This window comes from Malania oleifera, chromosome 8 (genome assembly GCF_029873635.1).
Source record: "Malania oleifera isolate guangnan ecotype guangnan chromosome 8, ASM2987363v1, whole genome shotgun sequence".
Taxonomy (NCBI): Eukaryota; Viridiplantae; Streptophyta; class Magnoliopsida; order Santalales; family Ximeniaceae; genus Malania; species Malania oleifera.
The window spans coordinates 9,529,485-9,547,958 of NC_080424.1; the positions used below are offsets into that span (position 1 = coordinate 9,529,485).

Below are 18,474 nucleotides of genomic sequence, written 5' to 3' on the forward strand. Positions count from 1 at the left end.
TTTTAATCTCAGCCCTCCTTCTTAGAGTCAACCAAAACTCCTTGTCCTTCTGAGGCACAATGGTCAGAAGGATTGGAAGGGGCATGTCACAAACACAACCTCGATACAGCAGCAAATCAAAAACACACAACAAAATATATGCTTTTGGAATCCATGGACTCCATCCCAACACGCAACCTTCAACAACTTGAGCAAACCACAAGCACACGAGAAACAAATCTTAAACACAGCAAATGCCACTGTTTCAGGCCCCAAGGAACTCAATAAACATTGACAAACAGCTTCAGAAAGTACCAATCAATCATTCCCCAATGCCGCACATGAGCAACTAGAAAAGGTGAGATCTTTGGACAAGAAACATCACCAAAAACTTCAACAATATGTTTACAGAGGGATTCGAATACTGCAGGAGGAATCAGGCTAGAAACATGCCTGAAGTAACCCACGCACCGGCACGGGTCGGCCCTGTCAGCCTTCAACCAGCACGTGGAAGTGCGTGGGAGGAATTCTAGCGATGAAATTTTAGTGTGGGACATCAGCAATCTCTATGAGTGGCTATGATGCTGGTTTTTCAAATCTATAGGGGTTTTTGTGTTCCTGAACTGGCAGAGTCATCCAGGAAATTTCCAGTAACAACTGTGGCTTCTGGCAACTACTGGCTGTTTTCCAGGCCTATGGTGGTGCTGGTTTTATCCCCTATGATGGTAGACATGCAACGGATTTAGGGTTTTAGGCTTCAATTTTGATGGTGTCCATGACAGTTCGGGTTTAGGTCTCGAAATCATGCTCTAATACCATGTTAAAGAATTGGGTAAAATGAAAGACCTAATCACACCTATAGGCCTCTCCCTCTATTTTTAACATATGTCAAGTATTTTCCAATGATTATACTATCGATAATAACTAACCCTAACCAACATAACACTAGCACATGCTAATAATGCTAAATGACCAAAATAACTGATAACACTTCCATTTCAAAAAATTTCCTCAGTGTCTTCATCAAAATTCCCATTTCACTAGTTGTCTGAGCCTTGCCTGATGCCATGGCAAGTTGTTTGCATTGACGAACAGTTGTCAAAACACAACCTGCACAAAAAAAGAAGACCTCAGCACTCAGCTCATCTCTGTGCTCATTATCAACAGCCTGAGTATCTCCCTTGTTGCCCTTAGCTATACTACCATCAACTCTTCAAATAATTTCTTCCAGCCTCCTGCCTCCTTCCCTTTCAGGATGCAAATCGATTGACTAGAGCCTGTATGGAAGCCTCTACTGAGACAGAAACCTTCTAAAAATGATTTTCTCTAATCCTAATCATTAGGAAATGATGAGGCACTCTTGACATTCCTAAACCATGGGTTTGCAGTTTTTGTGAAAAGGAACGCCCTTAGTTCCGCAGTGAGCCACCTCCTTTCTTTTAAGGAAACTGAAAGAAACAAATGAATAACCGCCTCATGTTCTTCTCCATTATCTTGAGAGAGACTCCATTTTCAACAAAATAAAAATTCTTATTGCCTATTAAGAAATTAGCTTCCCCCATAGTCATGAATTTGAGCCAAGCTTAATCTTGTTGATTTTCGGCTCATTTATTAATCGAGCCTAAATGAGTCAAGTATAATCTTGTTCAAATTTCCCTCTTATTAATGAGCTTTAAAATAAAGCCTAATATTGCTCACAAATACAAACAAACAATTTAGTTCATTTGCAACTATAAGTGTAAACTGTGTAATATTCATATGTGTTTTAATATCTTAATATCTTATGGTATAAAAAGTTCTAAAGATAAATAAAAATATGTGATTAGCAATGACTCCAGAGAAACCAGTAAATCAAGATAAACCAACAAGATACTATTCATCAGGTGATGAACTTCAAGAAGAGGAAGGAGGGAAGCATAATGACCAGAAGTCAATATAACCAACAAGGGGCTGTTCATTCAGTTACTGTTTTAAAGACGAGAAAGGAGGGAAACATAGTGACAACCAGAAGATTTCTCCTGTGCACAAGCCATCTCTTTGCTACTGCTTTTATTGGGTGGCACTAAACAGCAGTTGAAGGAGCGGATTGATGTATGCCCACACCCACAGCAAGAGTTTGAGGAAGATAACGAGAATATATGTGAATCTGATGATGACTTGTACAGTTTGTGCAAGTCTAAAAAGGGTTTAACACTTGATAAACAAGGAGTAGATGAAGATTTATAAGTTCATTTTCCAGGTAGCCCGCAATGTGAGGATTCTCTTGATATTCCAGTGGACTTGGGTGATTGCTTATTTGCGCAGAATGAGAAGGGGATGATATCACTAGGACCATTTATAAACCATAGATGATGAAGCAGAAATTGGTTACTCCAACTCCAAGTCTCTTCCCATCGATATCCATTCATGGAAAAGAGAAGTATGCCTTTAAGTGAACTTATCTTGGAGGACCAAGAGGACATCACATCCCAAAAAGGGATATTACCCCATTCCTAAATTGTCTGAACTATTAACTCTTTGTGCCAAAATGAATCATCTTTTGAGGGAGGGGCTATTGCCATTAATTCATCAAGGCTTGAGCCAGGATCAACAAAAACTCTTACAGATTGATATTATGCTAGTCAACCCCATAGGGAAAGAGGTGAAGGCAGTAGTTTCCCCTAAAACATATGAGAGAAAAATAAAAGGAGTGTAAAAAGAATCGAACAAATTAGCTACTACAGTGAATTATGGAAGGGTAGGGGTAGAGGTAAGAGGGTAAATTAAAAGGATCATCAGCTGGAACGCAGAGAAGCTTTAGAATCTAGAGGTTTTATGATAAAAGAAACAAGAAAACAAAGTATGAAATGTAATTTCTGTCATGATACGAAGAATATTGACAATCGTACTAAACTTGATGGTCAAAAAATTAACAGCACTAGTAGATTTCATTACCTTAGATCTATTACACAAGCCAAAAGAGAAATCAAATAAGATGTACTACATAGAATTAAGGGTGAGTGGGTAAAATAAAGAAGTGTTTTGGACGTGATGTGTGATTATAGAACACCCTTAAAATTAAAAGGAAAATTTTATAAGACGGCTATAAAACCTGTCATGCAATATGGATCAAAATGTTAGGCAACGAAGAAAAAACGAATCCAAAAGGTAAAAAGCTTACAAAATGAGAATGCTAAAGTAGATGAATGGTATAATAGTAGAAGATAAATTAAAGAATGAACATATTCATGATTAGTTAGGCGTAACACCTTTGTACAAGATAAGATAAGAGAAGGGCGTCTCAAATGCTTTGGGCATTTGCAATGTAGGCCAAATAGTATGACAATGATGAGGAGTGAGCTATTTACTATTAGTGGCAGTATAAGGAGTACGGGTAGACCTAAAACAACTTTTAATAAGATAATAAGGATTTAGTTGCCCTTAAATTGTCAAAGGAAATTGTCCATGATTGTATAAATTGCCGAAAAAGGATTCATGTAATCAACCTCACCTAGTGGAACTTAAGGCTAGATTTGTTATTGTTGTTGCTTCAAGCGTGCTATCTAGTCATAAAATACCTTAAGACTACAAAGAAAGGTTTTACCAGAGCAATAAGACTAGACAAACTATATGGATCAAAATGTTGACCAATTTAGAAACAACATATTCAAGCAGTATAAGTTGTCGAAATGAGAATGCTACGCAGATGAATGATATAACGTTAAAATAAAAATTAAAGAATGAACATATTCACGGTAAGTCAAGCATAGCACTAGAAGATAAGATAAGGCAGGGGCAGCTAAGATGGTTTCAGCACCTGCAACATAGGCCAAATAGTGTGCCAATGATGAGTGAGCACAATGGTAAAAGAAGGGTAGGGATAAACCTAAAATAACTTGGAATGAGATAATAAGAACTTAACAGCCTTCAAATTGTCGAAGGGAACTGTCCAAGATCGTGTAAAATGGCAAAAAAGATTCATATAGCCGACCTCACCAGGTGAGACTTAATTCTTGGTTTGTTCTTGTTGTTGTATTAGCTAGGATGTGCAGGGTTCAAGGAATGTGCGGAATAAGGGGCTTATTAGGGAAATTTTAACTAGGAGTTCCCCAAATTGTGTTCCTTCAAGAAATCAAGCTTGAGAGGATGCATGGGGGTTGGTTCATAGCATTTGGGAGGGAAGGGTAAGGAGTGGGAGGTTCTTCCCTCTCAGGGTAGCTAGGGGTATTCTTATCTTATTGGATTCTCATTCAGTTGTCAAAATAGAGTGTCTTGTGGGGTTTTTTCTTTTTTTCGGTTTTATTGGAAGTGAAAGGTAGGGTTAGTTGTTTACTTTGGTCTATGGTCCCAATAGACCCACACTGCGTCTTATTTTTTGGGATGAGTTATAAGATCTTTACGGGTTGAGCTATCCTAGTGGGTTGCAGGGGGAGACTTTAATGAGGTGAGATTTCTTGGGGAAATGGTGGGGAGGAAGGATTACTAAGAATTTGAAAAAGTTTGATAGCTTTATTGGGGAATAGAGATGCAGCTAGTCGTTTGGACATGTTCTTGTTTTCAAGTGAGTGCAAGAAAACATTAGACAACTGACCCCTTATTCAAGATCACCAGCCCTCCCCAAATCCTTCCCAAAAAAGTCTCACCCAAAAAATTCCAGCTTGCCTATCACAAGCTTTTTCAAAGTCCGATTAAAAATAAACCAATTCCTTTTATGAACCTCCTCCACTACCTCATTAGCAACTAAAATAGCATCCACAATTTGCCTACAGCCCACAAGCGTACCTCGAGCCTTAGAAATGGTATCATCAAGCCCAACATTCAACCTATTAGCTAGCACTTCAGCAATAATCTTATACACACTAGTAACTAAGCTAATAGTTTTAAAGTCAGCAATCATAATAGATCTACTCCTATTAGCCACCAAAGTATTGAAAGTGGAATTGATGCTCTTGCTCAAATTCCCAACCCATTAAGTCATTAAAAACCTTCAACAAGTGCCCCTTAATCACATCCCAACAATCATGAAAAAAGGTCATGCTAAACCCATCCAAACCCAGAGCCTTATCCCTCTGTCCCAAACACCAGTACCCTCACTTCCTCCTCCTTAAACAGTCTTTCCAACCAAGTCACCCAATCTCCAAAAATGGGACTCCAATATAAAAATCAATCATAGGCCTACACAAATCCTCCTCAGTGCAAAAATTCAAGAAAGAAACAATAAACTCGGGGGGATCATAAATAATTCAAATTCCCTAATCAGGTTTTTCTCATCTTCCCATTAGCTAACTTGTGGAAAAAAATTTAGAATTGCAATCTCCCTGTTTCACCCATCTAAATTTAGTTTTTTTCCTCCAACTCTTTACTTCCTTTAAAACCAAATCCCCTAACTCATTCTTCAACAAAACCCGTTTAACCTCTTCACACTTTGAATCCAACTCTCCCAAGATGCTAGCCTTCCTAATCCTAATATCCTCAAAAATCTCTATATTCCACCTTTTCAAGGTATCTAAGACACTTTCTCATAAACCTATACCATTCCCAACCCCTCTCCAAATCCTCACTCCAAGAATCCCTAAAAGAAGAATGAAAAGAATCATTATCCAGCCACGTATTTGCAAAAAGGAGAAAGCACGCCAATCAACCTTCTTAGATTCCAACAAGACAAGAAAATGATCAAATACAGGTCTAGACAAAACAGTTTGAGAAAGATTAAAAACCTCATCCTCTCAATCACTACAAAACAAAAACATGTCTAAACGACTAACAAAAGCCCTCCCACAACCCACAAACCAAGATAAAAGCATATTACCGAAGGGAGGCCCCTCAAACCACAATCTCCAATGAACCAATCAATATTCTGCATGCTCGAACTTACCCTGGCACCCCTTTTCTCCCCAAGAAACCTTAATGAAACAAAATCACCACCTACGATCCTAGGGCAGCAAAAGCCATAAACAGCATATAACTCATCCTAGAAAGATAACTCATAACCCAAAAGTCAGTCTAGAAGACCAACTCAATGGTAAGGGGGTTACACTCAAATCTAAGTGTCACCTATTCAAGTTAAGGAAAATAGCCTCTCCAAATGTGAAGGTAAAGTTGCACAAATACTACCCTCGCCAAACCCCTGGATATGGGGTGGAAAACTTGTGCAATACGTGTTGCATTTTGCATTTTCTCTTGGCAAGGCATAATGAATGAGGTCGTCATGGTTTCCCATGGAAAGTGATTTTTCATGACTTAAGCTCCTCCTAAGATCAGTTACTTCAAACAAAGGCCACGTGCAAGTGTATTTTTACCTTAGACAAGCTTGCAAATAATGGGAAAAATCTTGAGAAATTATCATCTTCATGTGATGGGAAATCAGTCAACCATCTTCTTTCTTCATTGTTTGTATGCAAGAAATCTTTGGAAATTGCCTTATACAATGATGGAATCGCTTTAAACTCGTGAAGGTTAAGCTTTATGTGGGGCAACGGCTCTTTGGGAAGAAATCTAAGGAGAAGTTGTGGTTTCAAAGTCCACTTGTATTTGTTTAGGCTATATGGCGAGAAAGGAACAATAGATCTTTTCAAAAAATAGAGTACTCTTCCAAGTTTTAAGAAAAGAGAGGTGGCTCCAAACTCTTTATTTTTGGGGGAAAGAATTTTCATTATCTGAAATGGCACTGCAAACACTGTTGATACTCTTCAATTAGGTTCTTTTTCCCTGTATAGTTTTTTGGTGCAAAGCTTTGATTTCTACTTGTTTGCTTTTTTAGCAATCCTTTAAATGAATACAGCACATTTGCTGATTAAAAAGAATTCAGAGTTACATGGGGGACAAAATGAACCCAACAAAAATCATGACTGAACAGGTCCATATTAAGACTCAAACTGTCAACTTGTTCATTAAGTATTCTGATGGCAAGCCACGCACTTTTTAGGAATCAAGAATAACTTAAATTGGAGTCTAGAATCTATTTTCTCACAATTGAACTCTATTATTTATCAGAACAAAACAAAGTGTTCTAATTGCAAAGTAGTTACTCATTTTTTGTCTTTTTTTTGTCGCTGAACATTCTTTTTTTCTTCTGGATAAACAAAGAATTGCATTGAAATAGAGAACAATGTACATCAAAAAATTAGAAAGAGAAAGGAAAAGAAAAAATAAAAAATAAAAGACATGATGGAGGACCTCCTAATCTCCTATACCCCCTAGGCCGCCCATTCAGCACACGTATTTTAGGCATAGGTTTAAGAAGATTTAGGAAAGATGTGTATGGAGGACTCTTTGTATTTTTTACAGACTTCTTTTAGTATTTGTAATTATGTGTTTAGTTGGATCCTATTTGTAAATATGTGGTAGTTGTATCAGTGGTTTAAGTGCTGGACATGCTAATGGGCGTATTGAAGTGTTGATTAAGCTTGGACAATGATTGATGCTATATGACATGAAGACTTAGGAATTAGTGTATTTATCTTTTTAGAGTGTCATGTAAGTACTTCTAATTTCAATATTGTGACTAAAGCTCTTAAGATTTAACTATGGACTTAGAGACCTGATTTGGAACATGGAAAATATTTTTATAAGGTCCAAAATACTTTCCAAAGTTAATAAAAGCAAGTTTTGGAATCAAAATGAGAAAAACACTAAGTTGCTACTGCCAGTGTACATAAGAAAACAGAATAGGGTCAAGCGACTGAACTTTCGGGGTCAGGTGACTAAACTGCTACTGCCTATTCTGAAGCGCTATTTTGAATTAGTTCAGGCGACTGACCTCATGATTCAAGCGACTAAAGTCTATGTTTTAAACTTATTAACAGCGCAGATTTCTTTCCAAATTCGAATGATTTGGTTTCCAAACTTGGAGAAATCGGTAAGAATGTTTCCTACCCTATATAAACATGATTTTTATGCAATTGGGGTATCCAATACTCGCACATAAAATTCAAATCTTTGCAATACTCTTGAATCATACTCTGAAAAACTGCCGTGAGTTTTTACTAAAAGCCCTAGACGAAATTCTGATTTTGATTTTCTAAATCCTTCATCCTACAACTAGAATACCTTAGAAATCTTTGTGAGCTTCAATTCTATATTGATTTCTTGAAGTATATAGTGCTCTAATTTGTACAAATTCTGCTCAGCTGAGAGTGTTTTTCTTGTACAAACAATTTGTATTGCTGGTTTTACAATTTCATGGTTCAGGGTTTGAATTGTTGCCTAGCGATAGGGTGTTCTCGTTAGAGAGGGGTCTCCACCTGCCAACGGAGAGAGGCACACTCCACCTATAGAACGGAGTAGGTGAAGGAAATCCTCATAGCAAGTTGCTTGAGGCAAGGATGTAGGTGGTAAGCCGAACCTTGTAAAAAATACGGTGTTCAATCTTCTTTCCCTATCTCTTTAAATTTTGTACTTTATAATCTGCTGTGTTTGTTCTGAATTTGTTGGGGAAATTTGTTGAATGCTGAGATTTGAATGAGGTTGCTTCAAGTAATTAAACTGGTTTGTTAATGATTTGTATAATTTATGTTTTTGACTGAAAATTCAGACAAGTACTACTACTTGAATTCAGTTGTGGCTGGCTGAGGTAAAGCTATCGTAGTTGATTAGTTATTCAAAGCATAAGTAGCTAACTTACCTGATTTATATTACTAAATTTTTGTCTTAAGAAAATACTTGGTTGCTCGCTGGAATTTAGGATTGATTATTGAAATAAAATTCAGATCGTATTTTTCAGTTTCATATATATCTAGGATAGTCGATTTGTATAATAATGTTGCTGATTAGTAGATCGTGTTTGATATGGTGTGAGGTTGTGATTAGTATAATTTAAAAGGTTTAAAATAAATTGAGATTCCGCTTAATAATTTTTAAAATACCCAATTCACCCCCCTCTTGGAATTACATCGTTATTTTCAGGAAAGAAATAATCATAAATCTGAGTCACAAACTTCCAAGGATTCTAAGTAATGTTAATTCCCACTTTAGCATCCCACCCATTTTGTAGCATTCCAAATTTACTGCAAATTACCTTAAGCCGAAGAGAATTAGGTTCTAAAGGGAAGAACCATAACCATTTCCCCACCAAAGAGATATTTTTGGACACCAAGTTACCTTAAGCCGAAGAGAATTAGGTTCTAAAGAAAAGAACCATAACCATTTCCCCACCAAAGAGATATTTTTGGACACCAAGTTACCAAGACTAAAGCGCCCCCCCCCCCCCCTTTAGGCCTAAAAAAGTCTTCCAACCTAAAAGATGATCTCTACAACCCTCTCCCCCATTAGATCATAAGAAAGCCCACATTAATTTCTCAAGTCTCCTCGCCAATCTCACAATGATTCTAAAAACAGAAAGGGAATACAAAGGGATAGAACATAGACAAGAATGGATGGGGGTAATACGACCCCCTAAAGTGAAGAACACTCATTTCCACCTGTCTAGTCTCCTAGCCACTCTCTCAAAAAGCAAGCTCCCAAAAAAAGTCCACATTGAGATTACCAAATCACTGCAAATCCATTTCCTTCACAAAAAATCTACATTTACTCATCCATTGAGCAATCAGCATACATGTAGGCCTACATTTGTTGATAAGTAATAAGATTAGAGAAATGCACTGAGCATGTGCTGTTATTCCTGGATCTTGGGCAGCTAACATCATGAGATACATTCCCTAAGTATTGCAATTCAGGCAACTCCGCCTTTCCAAATAGTTCTGCCTGGTAAAAAAAAATGTACACACGCAAACACATGCACATTTATACAACTCACAACATGCACAATGATGAACAATAAAGAAAATATCAATAATGAAAATTTGAGATAAACAGTATGGGAGGTTGAAAAAGGATGTAATCACCTCCTTTTGCGACTGAAAGTACACAACTGGAATTGGCTGCGAACAGTAACTGCAGCGGTTTTCAGATAATCTCTCTCGAATTCTGCTGTCCAAGTCAGGGATATCTTTTCCATGGCATGACCCTGATGAATATACATCAGCAGCTCTGAGCCTGCATTTGGGCTTGTCAAATTGTACCAAGCTGTCAATGGACTTCAAAGCAGATGATGGCACACGAACTTCACCACTGAAATCTTCCCTTAAGTAAGACCCAACATCCCAAAGGTTCCGACTAGGAGCAGCAGCACAGTAGTTAATGATACCCCAATGCTCAAGAAACCGGGCAATTCGTGTGAAATCATCAATACTAATACCAAACAGCCCATCTTGGCTATCAGTTACTGACAGCCTCTTCTGCGGATTTTCCATGTATTTGGCAACAATCCAGTTCCGGCATTCCATGTATTTCTCGGGCGTATGATCAGGAGATTTCCCAGAGAAGAAATGCGGCACCACCTGTCTCTCTAATCTATGCACCGTGGTTGGTGAAAACCAATCTGGGAGAGAGAGAGAGAGACTCAAAAGACACTCAAACGCATACTTGTGTACACACACACGCAGAGTTGTGTAGAAGAAAGTTCAAGACCAATAAAGCAACATTAAGGGGCAGGCATATATGCAGAGAGACCTTTGTTTGGCACGCGCACATGCGATGGGGGTGGGGGCGGGGGGTGAGGGGAAGAGAGAGGGAGAGAGAGAGAGAACCTGCGTGCATTGGCATCACATGAAGACGATTATTCCCAAACCGCTTCACAACGCCACGTCCCTCCATGATTTGCGGAGGTGTGATGACAAAGGGCGCAGCCCCACCATCTCCTCTGTCCTGATCCGCCATTGCCAAAGCAGGACTATCCGCAGGCATAGCCGACAACGCCTGCAGCTGCCCATACGATATATTCTCCAAAACGATCGGGTTCGTCTGATTCTTGGCATCTCCGGACTGAAGCGCTCGCTCCAGCGCAACAATTGCCAGCACCGAAGAGTGGGGCCGATTCACTGCGTGCCTGACCACAACGGGGAAATTGGAGATTCGTACTCCGCCGTCCGACAAGACCTCGCTTTCTCGGGCAACGGGGACGGGATCGGACGGCCCCGATTGTGGGATTGTGGGGGTCTCTTCCTCATCTTCCAGTTCGAGCTCTTCCTCCTCTTCTTCCTCGTCGTCTTCGTCTTCGGGCTTGTGCCTTCTGGAGACTTGAGGGTCTCTCTTTCGCTTCCTCCACCTGCCGCGAGTGTCTGATGAAGAATTCAGCGTGAAATTGAGACATTGGAATCGAAATTAGGGAAAGGGGAAGAGGGTTTAGGTATGCTTTACCTGAAGGGAAGGAGGGAGAAGCTGGCATGGTTGGAGAAGGTGCGTAATTTGCAGAAGCTTCCGAAGGCGGGGGAGAGAAGACAGAGAAGAGGGCTCCACGGTAGGCTGCCTCCTCTACTGTCTGTACTCTGTAGCCCTCGCTATGGCCCTTCTGCGTTGAAATTGAAAATATGCCAGCACCGCCTGCGAAATATTGATACCCACTTCAAAGTTAAAAAAAAAAAAAAAAGTTGGAGAAATATTAAGTATGCCTAATTCATTGGTTGGTGATAATTAACATACAACCAATATAATTTCATGGCATCTCCAATTTAACAATTATAATTTATTTTATGCTATAAGTTTTAAATATAATAAAATTATATTAATTTTGATGTATCAATCAACCTTCTAGGTAACTAGTTTAAATAAAAAAGTGGGACGTCGCAATTTGATTCCTATAATATTAAGTAAAATTTGTTTTAATTTCTATGCTTTTAAAATAAATTTTAACTAAAAATATAAAAAGTAACTTATCAATTCACTCAAAAGAAAAATACTACTGAAAAAATGAAAAAACAAAAATTAAGTTCGATACATAATGTGATCTTATTTACTTGAATAAAGGGGAAAAAGTAAATTAAGTTACCTAGTAGAATAGATATACATTCGCGAGTATATATTTATCGAGAAAAATATATAAAGTTGATATATAAGTATATTATAATCCTAGCTCTTTATAATGCATCTTATAGTTTGTTTGATGAATTATTAGGGATACATCAATGAATGAGCGGCAATATTTTCATACCTTTGGTTTGGTGCTGTTTAGGTGGGTCCGAAAGGCTTGCTGAGATAGGAGTTTTGGGTTATCAAAAAAATAAATAAATAAAATAATATTATAATAAAAATAAAAATAAAAATATATAGAACATTATTAGAAAATATAACAACAAAACCAAGATTTGGTCCCACTAGGTGGGGTCGGCCATATGAATCATTTTTCGTCAATTTATACGATTAGACACCATTTCTTTTGATAGATTCGGGGATATTAAATCCTTACTCACTATTTCCTTACAAGTTATTTTAGGTCCACTCCTACCCCTTCTACTACCCCCCACAGTAACTAATTTACTCTTCCTCGTAGGTAGGGGTGAGCAAACGGTCGGTTCGGCCAAATTCGGTTAATTAACCGAATTAACCGAAAAATTCGGTTAAACAAAAGTGGTAACCGAACCGACCGAATTGGCCGTCCAAACCGAACCTTAACCGACCCAATTACCCGAACGGGTAATTCGGTTAACCGATGTTAACCGATTTTAACCGATTTTATTTAAAATTAATAATTATACAAAAAAATAAAAAAACCAAATCCAGCTTAATTAAATACCTTATTTATTAATTTTATTAATAAAAATGATATTTTACCATAGAACAAAGAACCCAAAATAAGAAAAACAACAATAAAATAATAATAATAATAATAATAATAATGACGAGTATAATTTGGGAGAAAATAGTGATTAAGGATTTAATATTTCAAAAGAAATGGTCCATGATCGCAAAAATTTGCAGAAAATGATTTTTATATATATATATATATATATATATATATATATATATTTCAAGAGGCTAACAGTTGCAAATGAAGCCTTAGAAATTTCTTTCAAGAAGCTGGCAATTTTTTGGTTGGATTATATAGAGTTCAAAAGATACTCTAAAAACTATATCTACCAATTAATTGAAGAGAGAAAAGGGTATAGAATATAATGTCACTTTTTGGAGGATGATCTAATTCCTGGTCTGTAAAACTTGCATGTTAGCAGAGCTTTATTGTGGACCACTCCTAGGATTGTCCATTTGACTAGATCAAGACAATCTTATTCTTATGCACTTTTCTTTTGATAAAAATTATTAACTGTTTGACTAGTGGGGTATGATGCCAAATCTCACGCTCCCAGCGGAAGCCCCGGCACATAACCTGTTCACTCCTTCAAGACATCTCTGGCACTTACTACTACTACTACTTCTACTGCTACTATTATTATTGATACTGACTTTTATCATCTACCCATGTATTGAAACTTGGATTTTTCACCATTTGTGCAAATTCCTCTTTGTACCATAATTGTTGTTTGGCTTACTGGTAAAATCTCTTCTTTTGCAGCTCCTGCATCTCTACCTTTTTAAATGACCAAAGGTGATAACCAGGTATGGCCAGATGAAGCTTCAAAGGACCTGGGAAAGTAAAAATACGCTCTTCACGGAACTAGTAAAATAGTGATATGAATAATGGAAACAAATAATCTGTATTTTGCACAAGTTTAAACTAAAGGCAAATTATGCGAGACAATCCCAAAATTCAATAGAAGAAAAAAAAAAAAAAGTGGGGTGGAGTGAATTGGGGGTAGCCGGATAGGGTTACCCACCGTCATCTGAATTAAGAAACTCTTAATTTTGAAGAAAAAAAAATCTATAATGACACCATCAGTGGCTCACAACTAGTCAACTAGGTGTCTTATCCCTGTTTAGATAAAATATAATCAATGTAAAAATAGAAGTATAGAACCCTGTTTACATAAAATCTAATAAATGTAAAAATAAAATCATCTGCATACCAAAACAATCTAGAAAATCTTCATAAAAAAATATAATCACAGACCAAACATGAAATTTAAAGGTCTGCAGTATCTACTTGGATTTGAGTTCAAGAGTACAAAGTTAGTAATATTATATTACAGACCAATGTAAATAGTTGTGCAAAATAAAAATAAAAAACAAACATAAAATATAAATTGTTTCTAAAAAATTAAAATAAAAAACTAGGACTTCAATGCTTCGTACATCAGCTGACAAGTGACAGCTACAATTTCATGGCTTCTTGTATTAGAAACTCCCACTTTTCAGCTTCTTACATTGCAAAATACAAAGCACAATTTCTCTACTTATTTCACCTGTAAGTCTGCAACAAACCAAAATAATGATAATTGATAGCATGTAATTTATATGACAAAACACTAAAGCATAATCTCAATATGAAAGTATGAAACCAACCCTTTGTCTTTCTTTGTTTGTCTTATTCACCAATTGTGGACTCCAATGCAACCTTTGACAACTCTAAAAAATTGTATAGAAGCACTTGTAAGTTGTAATAATTAATCATTCAATGAACAACTGAAAATTTTTGACAATATATAAATATACTATTACCTTTTTCTAGATTTTCAAGGTCATCTATGTCTTCTTCAACCTTAATTGGAGTATGTGAACCCCGAATCCAATCTTGTGTACAGATAAGAGCTTGAACAATTTTAGGAGTCAAAGAACTCCTAAAGGCATCGAGAACACGCCCCCCTGTGCTAAAAGCAGACTCTGAAGCAACTGTAGAGATGGGAACTGCTAAAACATCACGAACCATATGTGAAAGGACGGGAAACCTTTGACTATTTAACCTCCACCACTCCAAAATATCAAAACCCTCCACGTCCTCTTCACAATCCTCCCCCAAATACCTATCCAACTCTGATTTATTATCTCCACCTCCAATTTGAGTCTTGTACTTTTGATACAAAACTTTGAACTTTCGTTCTACTGCTTCACCTTGACCAGTGGAGGCTGTGGAGCAAGTCGAGCTTGAAGTTTCACTTCTGTTTGATTCTTCATTTTTAGATTGTGACAACTTTTTATACTCAGCAAACAATTCCATTGTTGTATCCTGTACCTTTTTCCCCACTAATAAACCTTTGTCGCCTTCATACATAGTAGAAAGAGCATATTGCACAAATCCCAACTTACGTCTAGGGTCAAGAACAGATGCAACAAAAATCAACATATTCATTTTGTCAATGTTTCCCCAGTACTTGTTGTATTTATCCTTCATTTTCATGCTCATTAAACTCAACTCTAGGTCATCACTATTTTCCCACTCTTTTAGAAGACAATCAATCCCACTAATTTAATCAAAGAAGGTATTACTTGTAACATACGAAGAACCTGAAACTCGTATAGTGAGTTCATAGAAGTGTTCCAAAAACATTACAAATTTTCTAACTTGTTCCCAATCAAAACTACTTGGTATGCCATTCCTAGTCTCAAGCTCAATTCTAAATGAAGGATCTTCATCCCTAAACCTTTCAAAAGCCATTTCATATCTTTGAGCCGCGTCTAGCATCAAATAAGTAGAATTCCATCGAGTGCTAACATCTAGGCATAACATCTTTTTGCATTCTACTTTTTCTACTTCTGCGCAACGCTTGAAATTTTTCAACCTAGCAGGTGAATGCCTAACATATCTGACTGCGTCTCTAACACAAACAACTGAATCCCCCATTTCTTTCAAACCATCTTGCACAACTAGGTTAATTATATGTGCAATGCACCTCATGTGCAAGAATTTGCCTCCACAAATGTCTTTTCTCCAATTTGAAACTTTTCTTTTAATGTAGGCAATTGCAACGTCATTTGAACTTGCATTATCTACAGTCATTGTAAACACATTATCAACTCCCCAGTCAAGCAAACACCTCTCAATGGCCATACCTATCTCTTCACCTTTATGACTATAAATTGGACAAAAGTTAAGGATCTTTTTGTTCAATTTCCAATCATTATCTACAAAGTGTGCAGTCAAACACATATAATTGACCTTTTGCAAAGAAGTCCATGTATCAGTTGTGAAACTAACCCTTTGAGAGGAGGTTTTCAAAAACTTTTTCAACTTTAACCTCTCTTCCATGTAAAGGTCATAACAATCCCTAGAAATTGTCCATCTTGATGGAATTCGAAAACGAGGGCATGCAACTTTCATAAGATGTTTGAATCCCATATTCTCTACAAATTTAAAAGGCAATTCATCAACAGTAAGCATGTAAGATAATGCCTTTCGAATTGCCTCTTGGTCAAATTTCCAATTTGTAAGAGTTGCCTCTGAGCCCTCTGCATTTTTTAAGGCTGGTTGATAATTTAATTGTGTCTGTTTTGTTTCTTCAACATGTGGATTTTGTGCACATCTAACCATATGATATCTAAGTGTGGCCGTACCATTCTTTTTAGGATCAGCACAGTAATCAATATGACAATAATGACACTTACCCTTAATTTCACCAGACTCCGTCACAAATTTAGTGAAGTGATCCCACACTTCAGATCTTGGTCTTATTCTCTTCCTAACTTTTTCATTTGATTGAGTAGGAGGATTAGTAGCACTCTCACTTGTCATACTGGGATTTGAAGGCTGATGTTGGGAATTAGCTTGCGTCATTATTGCATCTTCCAAGTTTGGCACCTCCACCTCTATAGGCAAGTCATTGCTCATTTTCCCTTTAATATCTGAAAAAAAAAAAAAAAAAGAATGGTAAAGTCCATCATAGAAAAGTACTAATCCAATTTTTTTAAAAAAATACTCTAATCAGTAATCACAACATAAAGCTTTCTTACCTTAAAAACTTTTACATATTACAATATGCTTACCTATTGCATTCATATTCATAACTTAGCAAGTGGCAATTATATGCAAAAAACTCAAAAAATGTGGTTCTGGGTTTCAATTATTAAAAATGCATGCAATGAGCACGCGTTGATCATCCCACTGAAATTTAATCGATGCATTTGTTGTGAATAACATTTTAATGAATTTGCATCATTTATTTCTGGCTAAAAGATAATAAAATTACAATACAACGTCTTTCCACAAAATAAAATGGAGGCAGACACTTGATAATGTTTCAATGAAATATGTTCTCATTGAACTTTTAAGATTTAAAATTTTTAAGCACTAAATAATGCATTCCAATAAAACTAACCAATAACTAGGATAAATTTTTTTCAGATTTTACCTAATTTTCACGGCTCTAAGGTGGTGTTTGGGAGCATCCATTAAATATTTTGAAGCTGAATGCCTGAATTCATTAATAAACACAAAACCAAATTTCTTGAATAATCTGAAGGTCCTAACTATTTACACTAAAACTGAAATACTCATCCTAAATGCAAAATCAACTTCAAAGACAAATCACATTTTCCATTCTAATCTAAACCTTCCAATAATTTCTACTGGAAATTAAAAATGAAGCAGCAAATATGTTGATAAATACAAACCCAAAAAATGCACATAAATATAATAATAAAAGTGGAAGAAGAAGAAGAAGAGGAGGAGCCGAGGAGGAGGAGGTCCAGGAGGAGGAGGAGGAGAGGAAGAGTTACTGACTTACTGCCACTGGGGTTCGGCTTTGCACGGCGAGGTGGCGGGCAGGTGGGCGGTGGCTGCGGCTTTGCACGACGAGACGCTGTCACGCTGAGGAGTGACTTTGAGGACCGAGACGGGAGGCTTCAAACGTGGAGAGGCAGCTAGGCAGGAGAGGAGAGCTACGGCCTGCGGGGCAGATCAGCACTCGGCAGAGTCGGGCAGACCACAGAGAAACTGAGGAACAGAGCTTCGCGATGATAAACCCTAACTCAGTAACTCTATCTCTCTAAGTCTCTAATCCCCAAATCCCCGATTCCCCACTGTGAGTGTGAGTCTGTGTCTGTATCTGTGGAGTGTGATGGATCACGGAGTGAAATGAGCGAACTCAGCGAAGGCCGCCAGGCCGAAGGCCTGGAAGGCACCGCACGGCCCGCACGGCGCACGAAGCCTTTTCCCACCAGGCCCAGGCCCCAAACCCCAAGCGGGCCAAGCCCGAGTCGCCTGCCCACCCCGCCGGCCCGCCCCACCTTATTATTAATATATAATAAAGTATATTAAAATTTCGGTTAATCGGTTAACCGATGTTTTTTAAACCGTTAACCGAACCGAACCCGATTAACCGAGATTTCATACAATTTTAACCGAACCGACCGAACTGACTTTTTGACTCGAACCGAACCGGTTAATTTCGGCCGGTTAATTCGGTTAATTCGGTTTTAACCGAATTATGCTCACCCCTACTCGTAGGTGCACTATGTGGCCTACGTTGCAAGTGTTTATACAATCTAAGTCGTCTCTTCCTTATCTTCTATAAGAGTTACACCTTACTTACCGCAAATATGTTCATTCCTTAATTTATCTTTCAATGTTATACCACTCATTCATCTGAGCATTCTCATCTCATCAACTTTTACTTTTTTGATATTATATTTCTTCATCGTCCAACATTCCGATCCATATAACATAACTGGTCTTATAGTTGTCCTATAAAATTTCCTTATCAATTTTAAGGGTATTCTATGATCACAGAGCGCACTAAAAGCACTTCTCCATTTTACCCAACCTGCTTTAACTTTATACATTACATTATCTTCAATTTCTCCTTCAGTTTGCATAATAGATACAAAGTATCAAAATCTACAAGTGCTATTTAT

The 18,474-nt window shown here is 37.4% G+C and overlaps 2 protein-coding genes across 3 annotated transcripts in view; both read right to left on the bottom strand.

Annotated features, from left to right (window-relative positions):
- The window catches only part of LOC131162102 (SWI/SNF complex subunit SWI3C), a 33,585-nt gene extending 22,252 nt beyond the window's left edge, over positions 1 to 11,333 (bottom strand). Inside the window, exons 1-3 of one of the 2 annotated variants that reach the window (XM_058118262.1) lie at positions 11,155 to 11,333; positions 10,545 to 11,075; positions 9,801 to 10,336 (exon numbers count right to left, since the gene is read on the bottom strand). In XM_058118262.1, coding sequence (XP_057974245.1) covers positions 9,801 to 10,336; positions 10,545 to 11,075; positions 11,155 to 11,182 — 1,095 coding nt within the window. In that variant the 5' untranslated portion in view covers positions 11,183 to 11,333. The remainder of the gene's footprint in view (positions 1 to 9,800; positions 10,337 to 10,544; positions 11,076 to 11,154) is intronic. The other variant, XM_058118261.1, reaches the window with a different exon arrangement.
- A 2,857-nt stretch (positions 11,334 to 14,190) lies between these two features.
- Positions 14,191 to 14,941, bottom strand: LOC131162250 (zinc finger BED domain-containing protein RICESLEEPER 2-like). Its single transcript, XM_058118548.1, has 2 exons — positions 14,347 to 14,941; positions 14,191 to 14,253 (listed from the first exon to the last, which is right to left on the bottom strand). The coding sequence occupies exons 1-2, from the start codon at positions 14,894 to 14,896 to the stop codon at positions 14,213 to 14,215; spliced, it is 591 nt and encodes a 196-aa protein (XP_057974531.1). The 5' UTR covers positions 14,897 to 14,941; the 3' UTR covers positions 14,191 to 14,212.
- Positions 14,942 to 18,474: the final 3,533 nt, after the last annotated feature.

Coding starts and splice junctions, on each gene's coding strand:
- LOC131162250 (XM_058118548.1), bottom strand. CDS start 14,896: ATGTATGAAGGCGACAAAGGTTTATTAGTGGGGAAAAAGGTACAGGAT. Junction 14,254..14,346: donor CCTTGAAAATCTAGAAAAAG/GTAATAGTATAT, acceptor ACAATTTTTTAG/AGTTGTCAAAGGTTGCATTG.